The sequence below is a fragment of the Ochotona curzoniae genome, unplaced genomic scaffold, assembly GCF_017591425.1.
Source record: "Ochotona curzoniae isolate NIBS_2020 unplaced genomic scaffold, NIBS_Ocur_1.0 contig_4501, whole genome shotgun sequence".
NCBI classification, from domain to species: domain Eukaryota; kingdom Metazoa; phylum Chordata; class Mammalia; order Lagomorpha; family Ochotonidae; genus Ochotona; species Ochotona curzoniae.
Window position 1 is genome coordinate 1,176,579 of NW_024466307.1, and position 25,005 is coordinate 1,201,583.

Sequence of the window (25,005 nt, forward strand, 5' to 3'; positions counted from 1 at the left end):
TCTTTGCTCAGGTTTTCCACAATGTATACATAAAGCAAATTTTCTACAACAAATCAAAAAGATACTTTTATCCAGTGGAGCAGCCCTGTGTCTAGCACTCACTTCCACAGCAGCACTCGTGCACAAGCTTCGCCTCACCCCGTCTTTTCAGGAATGAAGGACAGCACTGGATTACTGTGCCTGCACACAGCAATCCCCAAATTCACCCAGCATACTCACTACACGGAGCCAGCTCCAGAGCAACTGCCAAAAGCAAACTCCTTTCACAGAACTTCGATTTCTGAGGAAGAAGTCTGCAGAGCCTGCATTTATTAAGGAATTCCGTGACGGATGGCAGCACCGCGTGAGGTAAGGCTTCCCATACAGTAACACAAACGGACGTAAAGGAAAGCGCTGCCAGTCCTGCTGCAGGCCGAGCACGGGAAACTCGCACTTGGCAACACTGAAGGCCATCAATAGTTTACTAGCAATAGAGAACACAGGCAAAAGCTCAGAAAAATGCAACACAAGCATAACAAAATAGTACTGAGCTTAAATTTTTATAAAAACCATAAAATTTGTAAACATAAATTTTTTAAAAAATCACATATATTTTTTAGTTAACATCAGATGAAAAAGTAGCTATAGAAATAGGGACCATGTGAAAAACAGATTAAAGATATTAAAGATACAAGCATACTATAATGGGCTGGAGCAGCAGGGCGGAAAGATTCAGTCATTACTCAGGTAAGTGCCACTAGACATAAAAAATGGGGAGACCTGAAGTAGGGAGAAATCTTCAATGATCTTTGGTCTCATTCAATTGAGATACATATAAACATATAGGTAAATCTGTGGCAGCTACTACTAACAAACATTTGTAGTGTTGGCCACTGTCTTCATGCTGGGCACAGCCACGCTCAGACACATAGTGGCGTGCGATTCCAACAGACGCATCATACCTTCATGTTTAGAGATCACAATTCATTCATGAAAAGGCCCTTTTGTACAAGTTGATTTTTTCTAATTCTTATTGTAATTGCATTGTTCTAATCTTGTATTATAGAGGCAGCTGCTTGCCTATCATTTGGACTTTCCTCGTTAATCCTGACTCAGTGAATTAACCTTTAATTATAGCCGTTAAAATTGAAATGAGCCTCTTGTCTGGCTGCGGCTGCCCCCCTCAGTGCACGATTCTGATGAAAATTTTTAGGGTCAATGAATATGTCCTGTGTCACGTCTGATAGCTGCTAAAGATGTGAGGAGGTAAATGTTACCTTAGAAAGATGTGCTTTCAATTTTTAGGAGGTCTGCTATATTGACAGGAAAATAAAATTGAAGTGATATTTCTGGTTTCTGCTTATCATGCTGCTGTTCAGGAAAATGGAGAGCAGCTGAGCGATGCGAGGACCACGTGACATACTGACAGCAGGAGCATGAAGGGAGCAGCACACGTGCGGGGTGTGACAGGACAGACCAGAGTCCTGCGAAGTGGGAAGCATTTCCTCCAGCCATTAGAAACACACTTGATGAGCTGGTGATAAACAGACCTGCCCTGCCGCTGGGACTCGGGAGGAAGCAGGCAGAGAATATCACTCTGTCTTCTGTTGGTTTCATGCCCAGTGGCCACAAACAGCTCCGGCTAGGGCAGGCTGAAGCCAAGAGCTGGGAATTCCATACAGGCTGGCAGGGGCCTGAGCGCCTGGGCCCACTGCGGCCATGCCAGAAGCCAGACTGGAACCACTTCCAGACCCCCCCCCCCACGGGATGCTGACCTCTGCCCTTTATGCCAAAACACCCTCTCTCACAGACCTCTAGAAATCAGACATCAGAAAAACAATTCCAGTTTTCCGAGATCACATGACAATTCAGATGACAACTTGAATTCAAACGTTTTGCTTGAATATACAAGATACTGTGTCATATCACGGGTCCCAGGCAACGTAAACATCAGATCTTCAGGGAATATACATAATAATCAAGTTTTTAAAACTTACTAAAAATTTCAAATGCACAGAAAAGCAGAGACTAATAAACAACTAAGTAGTCATCACTAAATTTCAAAATAGTGAAAACTTGGCCTGTTTTGTCCAACCCAATCTTCTGTTCCACTTCTTAATTACTAAAAACAAACTCCAGATATGACATAATTTCATCAACAAGCCCTTTGGTTTACATTAACAGATGAAGACTACAGAAGAATTTTTTTATTCTGTTAGCCCAACTAAAAGAGCCAAAAATTCTCTCTATTTCACTTAAAATACAACCAGTTTTCACATTTCCTTGACTATGTGACGTCTTTCCAAAGTTAGTTTGTTTAAATCAGGAGCCAAAGATTTCATTGGTATCTCAAATTTCTTAATGTAAGGCACGCAACTGATTTTTAAAGGTTTTATTTATTTGAAAGGCAGACGGACAAATGAGGGAAAGACACATACTGAAGGGGAGGGAGAGAGAAAAAGAACTTTCCTAAACGCCTGCGACAGCTGGCCAGGCGAGGGCCAGGCGAGGGCCACGCGAGGGCCAGGTGAGGGGCAGGGAAGGCTGGGAGCTCCATTCCAGGCCTGCTGCCTCACAGCTGCACCAGCTGGAAGGTGGATGGAGAGTGGGGGTACAACTGGATCTCAGAACAAAGAGATGAGGTGGTGTCTCAAGCTGCAGCTTACGCCGTCCCACAACACCGGCAGGGGAACTCGCTCAAGTTTGCTGTTTGTCTCTTTATGAAAGCATGTTTGTTTTTGAGCAGAAACAGGAAACATATCTTTATATTGTTTTATCACTTGAAATATCTGTAAATGTAGTATTGTAGAATAGTTGCAAATTTGAAGAAACAACTTTCTTGACAGTCTTACCAAAGCGGTCACCACCAGGAACAAAGAGGGTGAAAAGGCCCAGGGTTTCTGAACCTACAACTCCTCAATTTCTTACAGAGTTGTCAAATACTTCCTGTGTCGGTGGGTGACCTGGGCTTTATCCATAAACAATTGCTTAATTAAGTACTTTAACAAAGATAATTAGCATCTGGTACAGCAGCCCTCTCCCTGTGCACAACAACCTGCAACAATGGCAAAGACTGGGGAGGGGCCTCCCAGTCAGACGGAAACCGGTATATACCTGTTTAAGCCTATTATAAAGCATTTTATAATTAAAAAAAAAAAAAACCCTGCAACAAAAAAGTGGCAACACTCTCATTTCCTTTTTGTTTTTAAAAAATACTTATTTGGGCCCGGCGCGGTGGCGCAAGTGGTTAAAGGTCCTCGCCTTGCACGCCCGGGATCCCATATGGGCGCCGGTTCTAATCCCAGCAGCCCCGCTTCCCTTCCAGCTCCCTGCCTGTGGCCTGGGAAAGCAGTCGAGGACGGCCCAAAAGTTTTGGGAACCTGCACCCGCGTGGGAGACCCAGAAGAGGCTCCTGGCTTTGGATCGGCATAGTATCGGCCCGTTGCGCTCACTTGGGGAGTGAATCATCGGACGGAAGATCTTCCTCTCTGTCTCTCCTCTCTGTATATCTGCCTTTCCAATGAAAAAATAATAAAAATAAATCTTTAAAAAAATAAAAAATACTTATTTATTAATTTTTATTGTAAAGTCAGATTTAAAGAGAGAACAGAAAGATCTTCCATCCACTAATTCATTCCCCAAATGGCCCCAACAGCTGGAGCTGAGCTGATCTTCAGCCAGGAACTTTCTCTGGTCTCCCATGCAGGTGCAGGATCCAAAGACTTGGGCCATCCTCCACTGCTCTCCCAGGCCACAAGCAAGGGGCTGGATGGGAAGTGGAGCTGCTGGGATATGAACCAGTGCCCACATGGGATCCCAGCGCATGTACGGTGAGGACCTCAGCCACTAAGCTACTGCACCAAGCTTCAACACTCTCATTTCTTAAAGTAGTTCCTTTTGACAATCCAGGGAAAGCAGAGATGAGGGTAGTCTGCTCCACGGAGGCCTCTGAAGTAGAGCACAGGTGAGATGAGCCAGCAAACACACCCCAAAGGCTAGCTGAGAAGCTGAAGCTACCTCGCACCCAGAAAAGAACAGGATGAAGCGGGAAGAAAAGACGTGGCCAAGCAACGGGAACACCAAATACTGTCAGGCTCTAATTAAAAAATGTTTTTAATTTAAGCAGACCCAGGCCAGTGATTTTTCATTATTTTTGCCACAGTTCTGTGACTACTGACATTTTCATCAGAAAAAAATAGAGGATTTTACTCAAATTTAAAATGACAAAATTATATTTAATTTTGACTTCTAATTTCTTCCTTCTCTAAACCCAAAGGAATTTAATCTTAGCTGGGCTTTGTCTCTTTGCCTGGGCTGGAATATACTTTTTAATGTGAAGTATAAAAAAGATTTTTTAAAAGTCTTCCTTCACCACATTAGGAAAGATTCCTTAACTCAGACATATCACTCTTGTGAGCAAGATCACAGCCATGGAGTGCTTGGCAGGGCTTGGAGGAAGCTTGTATTCAAAAAGCAGCATGTTCCCAAGGTAAACTGGAAACCTGGCAGTCAGCACTGCCAAGTGCAGCAGCTGAGAGCCCTGGGAACCCTGTGTTCTTGTCATGGCCAGTGTGGGGGGCACACTGGATGTACAATGCCACTGGGCCCTGCAAGTGAAGCAGCCGAAAGTCATTCCTGAGCCAGTGTGGGGAGCACACTGGGTCAGCCCACCCTCTCCACATCCTTGGAACACTAAGTGACCTTGTTCAGGGAGGAGCAGTGGTCTGTGGGGGCACACTGGGCCCGCCCGGCCCCTTTAAGCCTTTGGAACCCTAAGTGACCTTGTCCTTCTTGGTGGAATGGTGGTCTGTGGGGAGCACACTGGGTAAGCAATGCCATTGGGCAGATTTGGATGGGGGCTGGAAAGCCATAAAGACCAACCATGTGCTTAGAGGCCATTTCCTATGAGCCTGTGCTGGGCAGGAAAGGGCTGCAGATGACAGAGTTCCACCATCTCACCTATCGAGGCCTCTAGAGGAACTCCAAAGTCACTTTTCTGCTTGTTCCCTCCTGCACACTGTCCCATTTCACTGCCTCTAGGGTCTCCCACATGCACAGGAGCCCAAGCACTCGGTCCATGTTCCAATGTTTTCCCCAGGCAGATTATCAGGGAGCTGAATCAGAAGTGGAGCTGGGTCTCAAACACGTGCCCATTTGGGATGCCAGGGCCAGAGACAGCAGCATTACCCACTATGCCACAGGCTGGTCCCAGATTTCTTAAAAAAAAAAAAAATCACCAGATACAATCAACCAAGTTGCAATACAAATTTCTTCCTCCTCTGGCAAGAAATTTGATTTAAAGGGTTGTTTTTATTTTACTATAATTTTCTTACACAATTCTTTGAAACAGGAATCAGAAATACTTTCTTATTTTCATTTCTTTCTTGTATTGAAATGGAATTGCTGTCTCTCACTGATTACCCTTGAATACAGAATTTATGAAAACCAAACATGGAATAAAGTATGGCTTAAGTACGTATTATTTACAAAGAAGACTCGGCAGACAACTCATGAGGATTTAGGACACACATAAATACATTTCAATAATCAGATTATTTCAAGGAATTTACCACATCTGGTACATACACAAGTTGATTCACATAAGTAGGAAGGAAAGCAGAAAGATACAAGCGAAGGAATAGAATTTAGAAGCAGAAAACAGAGTCATGTTTAGCTTAGATCTCTTATCACCTGAATGGTTTTGCAGAAGGAAGTTACATTCAGAATCAATTTGTGATGCAACGGGATCATCAATGAGCATCAGCCTCGCAGGCCCCACTGCTCCTCTATGCTGCTCTGCCTCAAGCATGTTTTTAAATATTTCCATACATGTAGGCATTCATGAATGACCCACTTTACGTATTTTTAAGATTTACTCAACTCTGCTTGAAAAACACATAAGAGAGAGAGAATATCTCCCAACACCTGTTTGTAACAACCAGGGCTGGGCTAGGCTCACGTCAGAAGCCTGGAACTCAACGTGGCTGCTATCTCCAGGGGGCTGCTGTCCACCTGAGCAATGAGCCTGAGGGACACAGGGAGAGGACGTGCGGGATGCAGGCCACACGAGGCAGGTAGAGCCCGCAGCCCCTAACACATGCTTTATTACTTGGTGGGGACTAGTATGGATGTCTCCAGCACGAGCCTGTTTATGTTAAAGCAGTATACAGGAAATGTACTTAATCGAATATAAGGTCACCTCAAAAAAGTTAGAGAAATGCAGATAAAAGGTAAGATTATTTTGGTAGAAAATCAAGTGAAATCTACGCATATGAGTAGTCTTCAAAAAGAGATGGAAACACAGACAATGAAAAGGCTTTGTAAGATAAATTTTTTTACAACCAAGTAACTTATCTACTGAAGTGTGTTTTTTTAACAGGCAGGGTGGGGATGGCATGATGGCTCAATGGCTACATCCTCACCTTGAATGCCCCAGAATCCCATAAGAGTGTTGGTTCCTATCCCAGCTGCCCCACTTCCCATCCAGCTCCCTGCTTGTGGTCTGGGAAAGCAGCCAAAGACGACCCAAGTCCTCGGGACCCTGCACCCACGTGGAAGACCCAGAAGAAGCTCCTGGCTCCTAGCTTCAGATCAGCTCAGCTCCAGCTATTGCAGCCACTTGGGGAGTGAAGCAGTGGGTGGAAAAGATTTCTCTCTTTCATTCTCTCTGTAAATTTGAGCATCCTGTCTTTCAAAAATTAAAACAAATAAATCTGTACAGAGTGCAGTACTGCTCACAGACCGCTGTTCCGAACAAAGCCGCACAGCTCTACACCCTGTCCAACCCGTTTCAACTGAACCCTTCCTTCCATTCCTACGCACTGTCCGTGACGCTCAAATCTGCATCTACCAACTACAACCTAATCATTAAGTATGCTAACCTCTTCATCCCAGGGCCATAAAACCAAATTACAGCTACAGAACAGAATTCAAACATTTTGGGGTCCGTTATTTCATCTGATTTTCATGAAAATACATTTAGGCATTTAGGGAAAGTATCTGTATTTTATAAGTTCAAAAATGGAAGCTTATACAAGTTAAAGAATTATCCAAAGTCATGACGATAATAAGCAGTTCAGTCAAGGGTGAAAACTAGGTTTTGGCTCTGAATTTAATGCATTTCCCAAATGTCACCTGCCTTCTTTAGGGAGATCTTGGCATTTTAAGTTAGACTTCAAAAGCTACATTCCCACAGAAACTTCTGACTTGCGGGTAGGTGTCAGACAGCCAAAGGCACCGTGCTTCATCAAAGGGTATCACAGCACGTGGGAACTGTCTTGAGAATTCTATAGCCCAGTAAGATGACAGGCAAGTATTTCCACAGAAAAACTGCCTAAAATATTAAGTGCACAAATCAATAAACTCTCTAAGCAACTGGTTTGACAAGGGGAAAAAAAAATCCAAGAGATGAGCAGGTAAAGACTGTCCAGAGGCTTCCAAAGCACATGTGGTATATCGGAATAACTTGTACTGACTTTAACGTCTTGTGACCCACACAGTCACAATACTTCTACCACCAGGTGTAAACAATTCAATTGCATTTTACATTTATTCTTACTTTTATGAATGATGGGATTTTTTTCACATTTACTCTTATTTTTTAAAGATTTATTTGTTTTTCTTGTAAGGGCAGATCAGATTTACAAAGAGAAGGAGAGACAAAGAGAAAGGCCTTCCACCTGCTGGTTCACTCCCCAAGTGGCAGCAACGGCCAGAGCTCAGTCAATTCAAAGCCAGAACCAGAAATTTTTTCGAGATCTTTCACGTGAGTTCAGGGTCCCAGGGCTTTTGGTCCATCCTTTACTGCTTTCCCATGCCATAAGCAGAGAGTTGGATGAGAAGTGGAGCAGCCAGGAGAAGTACTGGTACTCATAGGGAATGCTGGCACATGCAAAGCGAGGATTTAACCAGCACTGGGCCCTGGTTTTTAATTTGAAAGGCAGTTACACAGAGAGAAGAGGAGAGGGAGAGAGGGAAGGTGAGAAAAAGAGGTTGGGGAAGGGGGGGAGAAAAAGAGAGAGAGAGAGAGAGAGAGAGGGGGTGGGGCATGCTCAGACCACGCTCCTATGCTCCTAACTGCCAGCTCCTCTGCAAAGCAGGAGATGGGAATGTGATCCTGGACTCCTACATGGCTCCTAGGAATGCCACAGCTTGACCCACCACTTCACTGCACTGGCTGACGCTGGAATTGGGATCCAGAGTGGGAATTCAAGCCCTGGCACCTTGACGTAGGATGTAGGCATCTTCATTGCTCTTCCCTAATTCCCCCATAAACTGAATTATCTAAGGGACCAGCATCCAGATCACAATTGTATCGGCAGGACCCGAGCTCCTTGCACGTTCTCTTACAAGTGCTGATATTAAGGCCAGTCAGTCACAAGCGGCTGCAATGGCTGGAGCTGAGCCAATCTGAAGCCAGGAGCCCAGAGCCTCTTCCGGGTCTCCCATGCAGGTACAGGAACCCAAGCTTTAGGCCGTCCTTGACTACTTTCCCAGGCCAGAAGCAGGGAGCTGAGTGGGAAACGGGCCCACCAGGATTAGAACCAGCGACCATATGGGATCCTGGCATGTGCAAGGTGAGGACTTTAACCACTATGCTATCGTGTCGGGCCCCCACTTGAACTTTCTAAGTGAGCTGGGTAAGACGGAATACACATTTAAATAGCTTTTTTTCAATATTTCACTGTATAGTCTTAGTATCATACTTGCCTTTTTTTTTTTTTTGGTTAAAATATGTGAATGCAGGGCCCGGCGCAGTGGCGCAAGTGGTTAAGGTCCTCGCCTAGCACGCCCGGGATCCCATATGGGCGCCGGTTCTAATCCCGGCAGCCCGGCTTCCCTTCCAGCTCCCTGCCTGTGGCCTGGGAAAGCAGTCGAGGACGACCCAAAGCTTTGGGACCCTGCACCCGCGTGGGAGACCCGGAAGAGGCTCCTGGCTTCGGATCGGCATAGCATCGACCGTTGCGCTCACTTGGGGAGTGAAACATCGGATGGAAGATCTTCCTCTCTGTCTCTCCTCTCTGTATATCTGCCTTTCCAATGAAAAAATAATAAAAATAAATCTTTAAAAAAAAAAAAATATGTGAATGCAAGAACTAGCTCCACTCCTTTCCTATTTTCAGCAAATGCCAGCCCCATTTCCCTTGGCAGCTTAAGTCATCAACTGTGCATCACACTGTACCCTGCCAGCAACGGCAACCACTTGCTACACCAGAACTATTCAAGTACATGAGACAGCCAAAGTTGCCCTATGATTCTATCTCCTCAAATATCAGAATTCTGCCTACAAATTAACAGACGGCCAAGCCTGGCAGCAGATTAGAGATTTCAAGTTGCAGACTGAGGGAAAGGTCCCTGGCTGTCACACGCCAGCACACACAGAAGCTGCTGCAGGTTCACGCACTACGGGGAGACCGTCTGGCATCGTTTTGTGACAGACAAGCCTCCTGCGCACTGTAAATCACACCAACAGCTTCCTCACGTCAATCTATGGAAGGCAAGGAAGGTAACACAGAAAGACAGCGTAACAAGCTCTTAGTAGCCCATGGTGAAACAGTAGTGCAGCTGGTTCCGGAAGGCTCTGGGAGGGAAAGCCTGCCGGCACAGGCTGCGATGCCTCACGGCAGACCGCAGCCTCCGTCCGTGCCGCCGCCCTGGGTGAGCTAACAGCACAGCAGACACCTCCTGGTGCTTCTGGGACACCGCGCTGCCGCCAGGCATGGCTGCTTCCCCAGTGAGCACAAGCACACTCCAAGATGCTCACACAATGAAGAATTCATCTAACAGCACATTCCTCTGAGGATCCCATGCGAAGGAACGCACAGATGTACACAAACTACCTCAATGTGGCAGAGAACCACGACACATTAGACTCCCAATAGTATCAGACAAAAGTGGACATGTGGCAACTGGTACGGATAACAGGGAGACGCAAATTGAAGAGATAATGCTTCGAGCAAATTAAAAAAACAATTCACAAAATTAAAACTACACTTATTAGAGAAAGAACTGTCCAAGAATCTACTTCAATTATTTACATTTTAGTGAGAAAAAATGCAAGTACATCATATGGAAACTGAATTGGTGTTATTTTTAAAATAACTTACGTTGATGACTGAGGAAGATGTTGACAAATTTAAACCTTCAAGATCAGCTCTCAGGCTCGGAGAAAGAACTGGTGTGGGAAGTACAACCGGAGTGGATACCGAGTTAACTATAAAAAAAAGACCCAGATTACCAAATGTGCATGGAAATTTAATTCACATTATTAAAAGCAACATTTTTATTTTGTTAGTAAATCTAATTAAATTACCCTGATTAATACATGTATGACAATTCTATTTAACATCTTGATTTAGTCAAGCTATTATCAAGTCATGAAGGTTATTAGTCGTAGCTTTCTGAATATAATGGCAAATCCTATAACAAAATAAGGACACAGATATTTTGAGCAGTAGCTGCTGGAAATCTTTACCACACAGCACTGCTCCTCCATTTACCGCCCAGCGACACCACTGAACCTAACAGGGTCACACAGTGCTGCTCCTCCATTCATCGCTCAGTGACACCACTGAACCTAACAGGGTCACACAGCACTGCTCCTCCATTCACCGCCCAGCGACACCACTGAACCTAACAGGGTCACACAGCACTGCTCCTCCATTCACCGCCCAGCGACACCACTGAACCTAACAGGGTCACACAGCACTGCTCCTCCATTCACCGCCCAGCGACACCACTGAACCTAACAGGGTCACACAGCACTGCTCCTCCATTCACCGCCCAGCGACACCACTGAACCTAACAGGGTCACACAGCACTGCTCCTCCATTCACCGCCCAGCGACACCACTGAACCTAACAGGGTCACACAGCACTGCTCCTCCATTCATCGCTCAGTGACACCACTGAACCTAACAGGGTCACACAGCACTGCTTCTCCATTCACCGCCCAGCGACACCACTGAACCTAACAGGGTCACACAGCACTGCTTCTCCATTCACCGCCCAGCGACACCACTGAACCTAACAGGGTCACACAGCACTGCTTCTCCATTCACCGCCCAGCGACACCACTGAACCTAACAGGGTCACACAGTGCTGCTCCTCCATTCATCGCTCAGTGACACCACTGAACCTAACAGGGTCACACAGCACTGCTTCTCCATTCACCGCCCAGCGACACCACTGAACCTAACAGGGTCACACAGTGCTGCTCCTCCATTCATCGCTCAGTGACACCACTGAACCTAACAGGGTCACACAGCACTGCTTCTCCATTCACCGCCCAGCGACACCACTGAACCTAACAGGGTCACACAGCACTGCTTCTCCATTCACCGCCCAGCGACACCATTGAACCTAACAGGGTCACACAGCACTGCTCCTCCATTCACCGCCCAGCGACACCACTCAAGTAGCTCAGAGTTGTCAGCCTGGACAAATGCTTAGAATGTTCTGGATGCCGAGGCACTTCTGCTTTTAGATTTTCAGATCAGGAGGGGTTAAATGGCTGAGATTATGCAAAGACTCAAAAATACGAGAAAAATTCTAAAATTTGAAACATTTATGGTCTTAAGAATTTTGGATAAGTCATACTCAAAATGAACTATCACTGTACAAATTGCTAAATACCTTCTGGAAGATATTTTCAGATAAAAAATTCTTCAGGGCCTTCATACAAGAAATGTATCTTAAGGAAAAAGTTATGGAGGTAGTACATACTGCTTCATTAATTACTACACTTAAAGAAATTACAAGTTCAACAACAGTAAATCTGTTACACAGAATTTATTACAATAATGTAAAGGGTAAAAAAGGAGGTAATTAAAAATCACAACTGTTGTGACTGTGGCATTAAAACAATGTTTAGACACACGGAGACACCCCTCAGGATGCTCAGCAGGAGGGGACTGCGCAGAGCAGAACCTCAACTGCTGCATCAGAGCGTTACTCACGGCTCCGGATTACAGGCTCTTCTTACACCCTTCGTTTGAAAACTTCTTTACAAAGCACTTTTTTTTTTTGCCAAGGTATATCTGATGCAATAATCATCCAAGTATTTTAGGAATATGTAGAACTCCATACATAAACAAACAAACTGACACCTGTTCAATGCAACACGGACACCATTGTCACGGAGCCCATATAAAATGCTTATCATCTGCCAGGCAAGGCTTTTTTTTTTTTTTTTAAGATTTATTTTTACTTGTATTGGAAAAGCATATTTTACAGAGAGAAGAGACAGAAATTGCATCCACTGATTCACTGCCAAAGTTGCCTCAATGGCCAGAGCTGAGCCAATCCAAAGCCAAGAGCCATGAGCTTCTTCCCGGTTCCCGTGCAGTTGCAGGGTCCCCAGGCTTTGTACCACCCACAGCAGCTGTCCCAGGCCACAAGTAAGCAGGGAGCTGCATGGGAAGTGGAGCCGCTGGGACATAAACTGAACCACAGTGCTCATAAGCTATAGCGCAGGCCCCCAGGAGGAGCTTGAATCGTTTCCCATGTTTCACAGCATTCAATATTTCTATGACTAAATCCAAATTAGGATTACAATAAAGCATAGAGAGGTTAAGTAAATTGCCCCAGGTTACACAGCTACAAAGAGATGGGACTGGAATCCAAACTCAGTTCCCCTCAGGGTCCCCATTGCCACTCTTCTGCCTGGGGCCCAAGGCACCCCAGTAGTCTTACACAGCTGGAACAGCCACAGGACTTGGGGAATACTAAGGGAGTCCACCGGGGGCCCGTGCCACACTAAGGGAGTCCACCGGGGGCCCGTGCCACACTAAGGGAGTCCACCGAGGGCCCGTGCCACACTAAGGGAGTCCACCGAGGGCCCGTGCCACACTAAGGGAGTCCACCGAGGGCCCGTGCCACAATGCCTCCTTGGAGAGAAACACAACGAGGACTTGTGCCGCCAGCAGGCTCCTGCCCATCTTCACTCTGCCCTATGTTCTCCTCTCGCCTCCAACGGCTCCGTGCAGCCTCTGCTAGGTAGATTAGCCACCATGACACCTAGCAGAATTCTGTGCATAAATTCTTTCTCATTTCATCTATATGTGGGAATCTCACTGCCCACTTATCTGTTTTCCCATTACCCTTTGAAGGTTCCTCAGCTAGGAACACTATTCATTTACGATCTCCATCATGTAGCAGATCACCTAGGTCACAGGAAGTACGCAGAAAATATTTCCTGGATGGAAAAATGAGTAACTTAAAATTCTTGCAGCTCTCCTAGGATACGGTGTTATTCAGCCAGTAACCTCTGTGGACTAAGATATTTTCCTCAGACACAACAGAAGGAATACATCTGCCCTCCTTTCAAGACAAACACAATTGGACAACAGAAAACTCAAGCCAATGGAAAGCGGTTTCCAGTGTTTTGTCAGCAAACGCCTTCAACAGACAGTTGAGAACCACTGTGGTAAGCAGCAGTGAACGGGCGTCCCTCAAGCTGTTTTGTCTCTTATTCCCCTCATGGTTCCTATGCTTTTTTTTTTTTTTTAAGATTTATTTATGAAAGGCATATTTTGAGAGAGAGAGAGCAGGAAACACAGCGAGGGAAATCTTCCATTTGCAAGTTCACTCCCCAGATTCCTGCAAAGGCTGAGCTGAACTGATTCAAACCCCAGAGCCAGGAGTTTCTTCCCTTTTTCCCACATGGATGCTGGGATCTAATGACCTGAGCCGTCCTTGATTGCTTGCCCAGGCCATACGCAGGGAGCTGGATGGGAAGTGGAGCAGCCAGGACACAAATGTGCCCATATGGGCTGCTGGCGCTGCAGGCGGAGGGTCAGCCTGCCAAGCACCGTGCTGGCCCCAGTCTTGGCCTTTTTTAATAGACTCTCTCTCTCATCTCTTATCTAAAAGAATACATATGGATATCCTCCTGAGGCATCTGCATCCATGACTAGACATCAGTCTGTGGGGCGGAAGGACACAGTCCTCTCTAGTACACTGCCCGGTGCTGTAACCTGCACTCGTCATACAATGCACATACTTACACACAGCTGCTGAACTGTCCTGCTTAACAAGAGCCTCAAGTATTACTCTGACAAACTCAGGACTGGAAAATACTTATTTAGAAAAAACACTTGCACATTGAAAACAAAGAGAAATACATACCAACATATGCCATGGATATTTGAAAAATGTTAGGTGAGGTGGTATTTACCTCTAAAATTAAAAATAATCTTACATTTGAGTTTATAATATACTTAACATTTTATTTGACAAAGAAGAAAAGAGAGAAGGGAAGAAAATAGAAGGTGTGAGCAGAGACGAGGCAAAAGAAGGGAGCAGGGAAAGGGATCCTTCCACCCACCACGGACTGCGCATAAATGCCACAGTGGTCAGAGCTGGGCAAAGTGACACCCACCACGGACTGCGCATAAATGCCACAGTGGTCAGAGCTGGGCAAAGTGACACCACGGACTGCGCATAAATGCCACAGTGGTCAGAGCTGGGCAAAGCGACACCACGGACTGCGCATAAATGCCACAGTGGTCAGAGCTGGGCAAAGCGACACCACGGACTGCGCATAAATGCCACAGGGGTCAGTGCTGGGCAAAGCGACACCACGGACTGCGCATAAATGCCACAGTGGTCAGTGCTGGGCAAAGCGACACCACGGACTGGGACAGACGTCTTGTACCTACATGCTGGCCTCAGGAGGATTTGTCCCTGTGCTTCTGTCACAAGTGCGCATGTGCAAGGCAGTGAGGTCATCTGCCCTCTACCTCCCCAACACCTTAGTCCCGTAAGTGACGTGTCAACCACGACACTCCGACACGAGGAATTATTTACTGATATGTCACTGAAGATTTTAAAACAAATGCAGTACACTCCTGACTATGATTATCCATGTCATATAAAATGTATATACTGGGGCCCGGCGGCGTGGCCTAGAGGCTAAAGTCCTCGCCTTGAACGCCCCGGGATCCTATATGGGCGCTGGTTCTAATCCTGGCAGCAGTCCCACTTCCCATCCAGCTCCCTGCTTGTGGCCTGGGAAAGCAGTCGAGGATGGCCCAAAGCCTTGGGATCCTGCACCCGTGTGGGAGACCCAGAAGAGGTTCCTGGCTCCTGGCTTTGTACTGGATAGCACCAGCTGTTGCGCTCACTTGGGGAGTAAATCATTGTACGGAAGATCTTCCTCTCTGTCTCTCTTCCTCTCTGTATATCTGACTTTCCAATAAATAAGTAATTCTTTAAAATAAAATCTATATACTGAATAGACAGAAGATACTGATATCACCAGTTTCTAGAGTTTTCTTGCTTTATTCTTTCATAAATCTTTTTGAACAAGGTTGGTATTTTGTGGGAGATGTAACACAGGCATTCTACCTCTTTCTGCTGGGCTGGCCTTGTGGTAACGCACTTCAAGCTGCGGTTTATGACAGCAGCACCAGCGTGGTCCCGACTGCTCTGCTTCCCGTCCAGCGCCCTGCCAATGCCCCTGGGAGGCCGCCGAGGGTGACTCCAGGCCCAGACATGTCTGTCCCGTGTATTCAGGGAGTGAACCAGCAATGGGAGATCTGCCACTCCCTCTACTTGCTGCTCTGCTTTTCAAATGAATGAGTAAATAAAGCAAGAGGAAGAGTGCTAAAGTACAATACTTACAGTCATCTAGATCTAGAAGCGAGACATCTTTGGGAAGAGCACTTCCACCTTGCTTTGGTCTTCCTTCTTGCTCCTGTAAAGCAACAAATAGTTCGCTTACTGGATGTTGTGTTTTAAAAGTCCATGAAGCAGTCCTTAATGCTCTCTGCTTATTCTTACAAATGAGCAAATTAGGTTTCTTCAGGATAACATGAAATAATGTTTTTAATCAAAATTTCTGCCTCAATATGTCATACTTCTTCCTTTTCATGGAAAATATTAACTATTTAAAAGCAGTTTGTAGGTAAAGACTAAAAAGATTCTTTGAAAGAAAAAATAATTTTATAATTGTCAACTTTTTGCTAAAATGTAAAATAGCTTCTTAGTACAAAGTGCATAGTGAGATTAATTTTAAAGTGAGTCCGTCAGTGAGCTGCTCTGTAGCTGCCCACGGTCCGGTGTTTGGTACTGGGTCTGTTAGACCTCTTGGCCAAAGGCATCACGCAGACCCATAGGTGACACTCCCAGGTTCCTGCTATGTAGTGAGGAAGGCTCTCTTTCGATATGGCTTTGTGGTATTGTGCAGCATCAAACCTGCACTTAGGAGGCCCACCACAATCTACTGTACACACCAAAATGTGTACAGCCACCACCCAGAGTTAGAAGGCACTGCAAAAACTCAGAGAACGTGCATTATCTTTTCATTTCATCCTACTATGAACCTCCTTAAAACAAGCTTGTCCAATGCCCCCAACTATGAGGCATCCACAGTGCAGAGACTCAGAAAAGATATGTGAATTACAGGCAAAACAGAAAGTATTAATTACAGGTAGTGCTGAGTGGCACTAGAAAAACTGTATTAAGAATATGTATTTGGGTCAAAGCTATTTATTTTTACAATCTATACTTTTCGTTTGCATATTAAGTTCTAAAACCTAAAACTTAATTTTTTACAAACCATTTCTGTGCAAACAATAATCCATTCACTCAACAAAAAGGTATTGAATTTTAAGTATGTTTCAGATTCAGTGATAAGCAATATAAACAGATCTAGTCTCTGCTTTCAACTAGCTAGAATCCTCTGGAGGAGTTACACTACACACGAGGGCAGCACAGGCCTCGCTCGTGAGGGCTGACAGTGCTGCAGCTCTCGAAGCGGCGCACACAGCAGAGACACGACAGCATCCGCACGCCACACGAAACAGGGGATCATTTAGACGTTCTGCTTGTGTTTCCCTTATGCAACATTCACGAAATTATTTCCATGGATCAAACATACAGTAAGTACTAATCAAAGCTCATGCACTGGCTTTCTTCCTCAGAATAATTATTTCTGCCACTGGAAACTCCCAAATCACAGATAGGTTTTAATTTTCATTCCTTGTTTAACAACAAAACAATCAGCACATGCTCTTTTCCCCACTCCTCAGATGAGTAACAACATGGAGGCCTGGGGCAGACGAGGGTGTAAAGGCACAGGCATGGAGGGGTGTCAGTTCTGAAGCTGAGATGAGAAAGCTGCAAGCAAACGAAATCAGACATCTCAACTAAAACATCGCTCCTGTGAAGAAAGAACATGGAAGCAAACGAGCAATCGCCATGCAACCTTAAGCAAATGCCGTGCGGAGCACGACGGTGCAGCTTCCTCTAAGCTTTATGGAACTGTAACCGCCCTGCCTGAAAAAGCTGGAGCTAAAGCTAACGCAAGGCCACACCGTAATTTCTACTTCACAGACGAGTGTGCAACGACATCTGCTAAACACACATCTGCTCACACACCACACAGAACAGAGCTGTATGTGAAACTGCATCATCTCTTGTTAGAACCTAGACCAGAAAGAAGAGGGATCAGAGAAGGACAGGATTTCACGGACTCCTGAGTGACTGAAACACAACATTAGCACTAGATAATGGTCATTTCTAGAGAACTGAAAAGCCCGGCATTCTGAATCAGGCTGGTAAAACACGTCATGATACATTTGGCAATCCTCTTTTATTTTATTTCATTTTTCATTTTAAAAAATCCATACTAAGTTCATAATATTTTCATATTAAAGGACTCACTCTAAAAATAAAAATCTGAATTCTAAACAAAGAAGTTAAAAGCCCTATTCCATCAAACACTTCTCCATTTGCAATTCATCTTGGTAATAGAGACAGAACCTGGGTAAATGCATATAGAACTTGAGGCAGGAGATTTTTCTTGCTCAATGCATAATTCATGTGCTCCGCCTGCAAAGTGTGTAAAATGAGAATTTCACACCATGGCATGAGCCATGGAGCTGCAGAGAAAAGGCAGATGAAATCATATTTTACTGTGTGAATTTTATTTCTTACCCTCCCAATATTTATACAAAACCATCATTGACAAACCAAACACACTGACAGCTCACCCACTGTTTCCATTGTTAGTACTTGAGAAGAGATCAGGCAGAAAGATAGACAATTTGTTTTTATATATTTTTTTAAATAGGGGATTAGGTTTTTAACAGTCGACTGACTGTGTTAGAGTTTTATAAGAACAACAGTGACTGATCTTAAAATCTCACTTCCAAAAAAAAGCCTAGTTAACAATTCAGCAGTCAACTCTCCATTTTGTTTCTATGGTTTTGATTGTACACGACTCAGCAACATCCTCAAAATCACAGAGTCACAGGGTTAAGAAGCAGGTTACTATTTAACATATCATTTCAAGCAATAAAGAAAGGATCCTGAAAATACTCATTAAGCTCCAGATAATACAACTAAGAGCGTGTAACAAAAAAGCTGTAAGGGTCTTCTTTTATGGATTATGCATGTTCACGTCCATGTTTGCTTTAAAAAAAGCATAGAAAAAAATCTGACATGACAGGCTTCAAACATGACGCCAAGGAGGAAACCATTATAAAATACCTTGAAATTTAACACAATAAGGCAGAATAAGCAGCAGGCAAAGTCTGTCAAACCCACACTATGCTTTGAAATGAACCACACAATTTAAAGCTAATTTCTAGTCTCACAGGGCAAGATATTTACGCAAAATATTTTGAATGAGAATTATCAATCCAGGATAATTTAATGTCTTTCATTCAAATTGTGTGGTAAATTTGACTAAAAGATCTGGAACTCATACCAATTTAAAATAAAAGGACACTGCTAGTGAACTGAGATCTCTTTGTGACATACAGACACTGAAACTGCTAAAACAGTTTTTTTCCCTAATAAACTTATGTATTTCACTAAGAGGGCTTGCTTAATTTCATTCACCTTGTTGTAAAAGTCTCAAATGAAATCAGTGATGCATCTATTTTGGAAACTTTTAAATTTATACAACATTAGAAAAGAGACAGATTGAAAGAGGTAACAGCTAATGAGTAAAATCAATTGTCCTGCAATAGTCACAGAGGTTTGGTAACTGCAACCCACACAAACACATGCAAAAACACTTAAAACTTTGTTTCTGTTTTTGACAGCAACAGCACACTAAGCAGAAAGTAATTCTTCCGCCTGTAAGCATTCCGCACCACAGGTCAGAACCACTTCATCGCCAAGAATCTGTCATGGAAGGGATTTTTCTCCCCTCAGATCTGTTACTAAAGCCAGTGTACCATCTACTAACACTGGGCCACGGGTCCCCAGACAGTGCCCAATCTCCAAGCTTCGCATACCCCAACCAGAACAGCAGAGGAGGAGCCGCCGCTGACCTGAGCTAGAGCCGAGCGGCAGGACACCTCATACCCTGCTCCAAGCACACACACAGAGCCGACAAAGTCTTTCACATTTACTACATACATCAGTGTCTATTCTGCTGCAAACATAGACATGCTGTTGATACTAAGTGCAAACAAGGACACCCTTCATATTTAATACTCACGCAAGGAAAATTAAAATTACAACCATCACTTAAAATTGTAGTAGTTTATCTGCATTTTAATCTTGGTTTATCTCAACCTTCGGCTTTTGATGCACATATACTGAAGAAAAATTACTACGATCACAGTAAGAGTCTGCCAACACATCACATAGTTACAAGAACACTACGTTAGGATCAATGAAGAAAACCACCTTGGAAACTTCGTTATCACCACATGTTCAATAAAAACTAGGATGAAGCAATATGAACACGAAATCTCTTCCTGACACAATGTGGTCTATATTGCCAAGTTTTCTCTCCACTCTGTTGCATAACTTTCCCCCTTTACATTGGGTAAAGTGTGTGAAAGCATTTAAAATGTGAGATACACTGAATTATTAAGAGGGATTGTGTTTGGCGGGTGTTGTAGCGCAGTGGGTGAAGTCACTGCATCCTCCATGGAGCCCAGCTCACTGCTGTTGCACCCGGAAAGCAGCAGAGGACGCTGCTCGGCCCTTCTAGCTCCCAGCTCTCGGCTTCAGGTTGGCCCAGCTCTGCTCATTAAGGCCATCTGGGGACCGAACCAACAGATGGAAGGTTTCTCTTTCTCTTTCTCTCTGTCTCTCTATCCCTCTCTCTTTGTATGTCTGATTTTCAAATAAATAAATAAATATTTTTGTTGCTATTGCTTTTTGAAGATTTCTTTTTATCTTTTTATTGTAAAGGAAGATATACAGAAAAAAGGAGAGACAGAAAGAATGATCTTCCATCCGCTGACTCACTCCCCAGGTTGCCACAAAGGTGAGATGGGCCAATCTGAATTAAAGGAGTAAAATCATTGCTTATACAAAGCTAGATTTTTAAAATAACAGTCTGAATTTCTCACACACATAAAGAATCTTGACTGTTATTGTTCCTACGACTTCCTTCCATTCTTCCCTTGGCCAAAAATTCTTTAGCTATAACCTGGCCAAGACCCAGAAAAGGAGTACACACACATTAACCCTGACGAGTTCAAGAGAAGGGTTCTAACTTCTTGTAGATTTATACTACGTGGAAAAGGAACACCTAGATGAAATAAAACCACGGGCAAGAATAAATGAACAACAGTGGTGTTTAGCTGGGAACAAACATAAGTCGTGTTTTTGTAGTTTCTTAATGATCAAAAACACTGAACACTGGGACAAGGCTGTGCGGACATTCCCCAGCAATCGCTGACATACGCCCTCTTCGCGGTCACTCACTCTCACCTTGGTCGCTCTCCTGGACTCAGATCCACTGTCGCACTCGGATTCTGACTCCGAATCTGAAGAACTTCCTTCAGCTGAGCTGGAGTTAGCACTGGAGGAATCTGAAGAATTAGATTTTTCATTTTCTTTCTCCTCATCTTCAGAATCACTATGTATAAGAATAAATTTTGAAATACCACCTTTAAGCCCTTCATATACACAAGTTTTAGCTGACATTAAAGTAATAACAAATGATTTTTAAGTTTCACAAATCATTCATGATATTATAATAAAGTTTGCATTACCACAAATGAATCAGAACCCATTTCCTAAAGTACATGGTGTCACGGATACACTGAACACAAAAAGTCATAAAACAACACAAAACCATCACCAATACCGACAGAAAATAACAAATATTAAATGTTGACTTTTCGGGTATTAAAGGCTAACAATGGGAATATTAAAGATACTTGAGATGACTCTAAAATGCTGCCTCAAAAACTGCTTTCTCATGTATATATATAAATGCTGATATATACATATGAATTATATACGTATCTACTTTGGCTAAAAGGCATTGGTATTTGATAAACTGTTTCCTCCTACGCATTTCCAGATGCTACTTAAACATACTCCAGGAGCAAATGCCAAGCCAAAGGGAATTCTCCAAGGACTACGTTACTAGAAATGTTAAGACACTAGAGCACCACACCATCACTACAAGCAGCACTTCATACATTCACCTAGCCACTGCACAACAGGTGCAGCCTCGGCAGGTGCTCGGGCAACCATGCTCCGTGAGATGCAGGTGCTGTGTGTCTCCTGGAATCCACATGCACCTGAGGACACAGTGTCAGTGCCACAAACAGGCAGCGAGGAATTCAGCCAGGTGTGCCTAAGAGCATGTGCAGGGACACCTGACCTCGCCGACGTTTCCTTAGTGAAAAGCTTAACAGGACTTAGCCCAGCAGATGGGCAGTGAGGCCTTTCCACAAAAAGAAGGAATAACACGTGGGTAAACAAACTTCTTCCAGGAGGTCAGAGCGGTGTTGGGGGTTTTAGGTTGTCCTCACAGGGCACACTGTTACACTGTGACCTGTGGGGAAGCTGACCTTGGCAGGCTAACTTATCTCCCCAGGACTCACAGGAGGAGGTGCACACAGGGATGCAAAGCTCAAGCAGGGTCAGGAAGAGTGATGACTATTAAAGCACAGTGACTTCTGTCTTTTTTTTTAATCTTTAAAGAAATTTAAACCTTATTAAGAGCTTTAAACAGAAGCAGAGGGATCGGTGAGTCAAAGGAAGAGTTGATATTTCCTAGGGCTCATTCTTGTGGGAGCCTTGGTAACAGCACAGGCTGCTGCATCTGCACAACATGGCGGAAGTGTTCATTACCCCCATTTCCTGGCAAAAATGTAGTGAAAAGATTAACGTTTAGAGAACAGCTATAATTCCTATGGTGAACATGGGTAAACAAAGTTCATTTCTGAAGAAAACATAAGGAAAACTAGTATTATATATGATTAAAATCTCCAAACACACTGATTTCTGCAACATGAAAATATAATTTCTGCACTGAATGAGAACTTTCCTTTCTAGAGAAACAAGACACTGCACACAGACTGTTTCGCACAGACACAGTGAAGTTCAAGGAGAGGCACACATCACAAGAGACAGCTACACACACAACAGTCCACTGCAGCACCCACACGTCACAACAGACAACCACAAACCAACAGCTCACTGCCAGGACCCACACGTCACAACAGACAACCACAAACCAACAGCTCACTGCCAGGACCCACACGTCACAACAGACAACCACAAACCAACAGCTCACTGCAGGACCCACACGTCACAACAGACACACCAACAGCCCACTGCCAGGACCCACACATCACAACAGACAACCACACACACCAACAGTCCACTGTCAGGACCCACACGTCACAGCAGACAACCACACACCAACAGCTCACTGCCAGGACCCACACGTCACAGCAGACAACCACAAACCAACAGCCCACTGCCAGGACCCACACGTCACAACAGACAACCACAAACCAACAGCCCACTGCCAGACCCACACATCACAGCAGACAACCACACACCAACAGCTCACTGCAGGACCCACACGTCACAGCAGACAACCACACACCAACAGCAACAGCTCACTGCCAGGACCCTCTAACATGAAGATAAGGTCTTAAAGAGTTACTTTATTATGAATCACTCAACTCAAACAGTGGTTACTGTTTATCTTTCCTCTTAGAGTTTCAGATGCTAATCTAATGAAAAGAATTTACTGGTAACTAGGTTTTTAACTTTGCAATGATGAAAAGCCTGTATTAATTTAACCTACAGATTTCATTTGTTCTGAACAGGAAAAACAATATAAATCACTTTTAAAATCATTAAATCTTGACTTAAATTAATAAAGTCATAATTAGGGCATTATGCTGTGTTTGTTATGGAAGTGGCAGGGTGAGCGGCTCTAATTACTGTCTGTAATAAAAGGAGCAGAGAGCGTCCTGTGCCCCATCAGGGCTGTCAGCCACAGCAGAGCGAGCTGCCGGTTCCTCCAGCAGGCTCCTCGACGTGGGGAGACAGGCCCGCGACCCCGGCATCACCTGCCGTTACTCACAAGGTGAATGACACCTGATGCCTGAGAAAGTAGGTAATGAGACCTGAGCAGCAGCACTGAGCCACCGCCCGGCCATTCCTTCACAGTCCTTGACTCTGAAACTTGGATCATAATCTTTTTAATATGACATTATTTAGAAAAATCAATTGTCTTAGTTACATAATGGCAAAGTGTTGAAGGATTTAATTTTAGCTCTCAGCAAAATTGCTACAAAAGGTAATTAAGTTTTCACACCTACTGCTCCATCACTTAACTCAGCCTTCCAAGGTTAAACCAATTTTCAAAATGTAACCCCAAGATCTGTTCAAGTTCAAAATGGAAATGAAACGTTATGAGGAGTAGAATAAAGTGAATTATTACCACTTTAATTAGAAAAGATTTAATATCTATTTGGAAAAAATACTTTGTTTTCTTACTCACTCTTTGAGTTAAAGGGCAGTATTAGCCAAGGGGAAGACACCATGGACGGGCTTCTGCAGGAACCTGCGCCAAGGACACTCACCTGTCTGCTTTGGTTGAAAAGCCCTTCCTGGCTGTCCTGCTCCCCGCCTGCGGCTGGCCGGCACGCTCGCCCTCCTGCTCGCTGCTGGAGCTCTGTCCGCTGTCCTCACTGCTGTCCCCTGCCTCCTCACTTTCACTCCCGGACTCGCTCTCTGAAAAAATGGGACATTTTCTAGAGTTAAAGCCATTTAGTTAAACACAACTGCAACTGCAATCTGCATCACAAATCCTACTCCGCGGACCCTCCCACTCTGATGGCCTCCTCCTGCAGTGGGGGAACGAGATACTCCAAGTGAGCCTCTGAAAAGATGAACCAAGGAGACCAAGCTACTTCAAAGCCGTGAGCGTCCAGCCATGGCAAAACCCTTCTGCAAGAGCCACATGATGCACGCATACACACATAATTTTGAATTCCGCTAGTAACGGAAAATCTTATCTAGAGAAAAAGATGGACAAGAGGATGATGTTCTTATGATTAGAAAAAAGCCATTCTAATTATCCCCCAAAACAAACTGAAAGACAACAAGCAAAATTACTAATTAAAGACTTTTCATTTAGTTTAGCTAGCACAAGTTTCCACAGGTCTAAGAGATGATAAAGCTAGAAGTGAATGTTTTATGTAAAGAGTCTGGCATAGCCGCAATCTTTGCACAAGGGAGGTACAGTACACTCCTATATATTTCTGACGGAAGTGCAGTCTGACCGACAAAGAGCTGCCCTGCAAAGGACAGAATGCCCCTATGTCAGAGGTCCCCGCAGCAGTGTCCTCAGAGCAGCACACCAAAGAATCGACCAAAGAATTACTCTAGCAAGTATCATCTACCTGAGGAAGATTCACTTCTGTTTTCAGGGAAAAGTGAGCCTGCCTACATTCTGCAGTCACAGAGCACCGGGTGAGCGCACAGGGTCTTGGGGTGGAAGCTCACACCAAAGCCACCCCCATGGTCTCAGTTTCCTCTCAGTGAATTCCCGGAGTTGCGAGGACCGAATGATTTGCACAGGGCACAGGGCTTGCCATGTGGCAAGACACTCACTGTCATTCTACTCTAAGAGCAATCTTACTTTACCTGAACCACACAAAATCATGACAAAACGCTGAAGGATCTGAAATTTGCTGTTATATCAAAGTTGTATACTGTATTCCTTAACTCAGATAACCAAATAACTACATTATTCACTACTGCAAATAATGAAAAAACATCATAGCAACCAAGT

At 44.3% G+C, this 25,005-nt stretch overlaps 1 protein-coding gene across 3 annotated transcripts in view; it reads right to left on the bottom strand.

Moving 5' to 3' along the window:
- Positions 1 to 25,005, bottom strand: part of AP3B1 (adaptor related protein complex 3 subunit beta 1) — a 151,263-nt gene that overhangs the window by 42,347 nt on the left and 83,911 nt on the right. For 2 of the 3 annotated variants that reach the window (XM_040985955.1, XM_040985956.1), the window contains 4 exons: positions 23,792 to 23,942; positions 20,664 to 20,811; positions 15,603 to 15,675; positions 10,086 to 10,192 (listed from right to left, as the gene is read on the bottom strand). In XM_040985955.1, coding sequence (XP_040841889.1) covers positions 10,086 to 10,192; positions 15,603 to 15,675; positions 20,664 to 20,811; positions 23,792 to 23,942 — 479 coding nt within the window. Of the gene's footprint in view, positions 1 to 10,085; positions 10,193 to 15,602; positions 15,676 to 20,653; positions 20,812 to 23,791; positions 23,943 to 25,005 lie in introns of all 3 variants that reach the window. The other variant, XM_040985954.1, reaches the window with a different exon arrangement.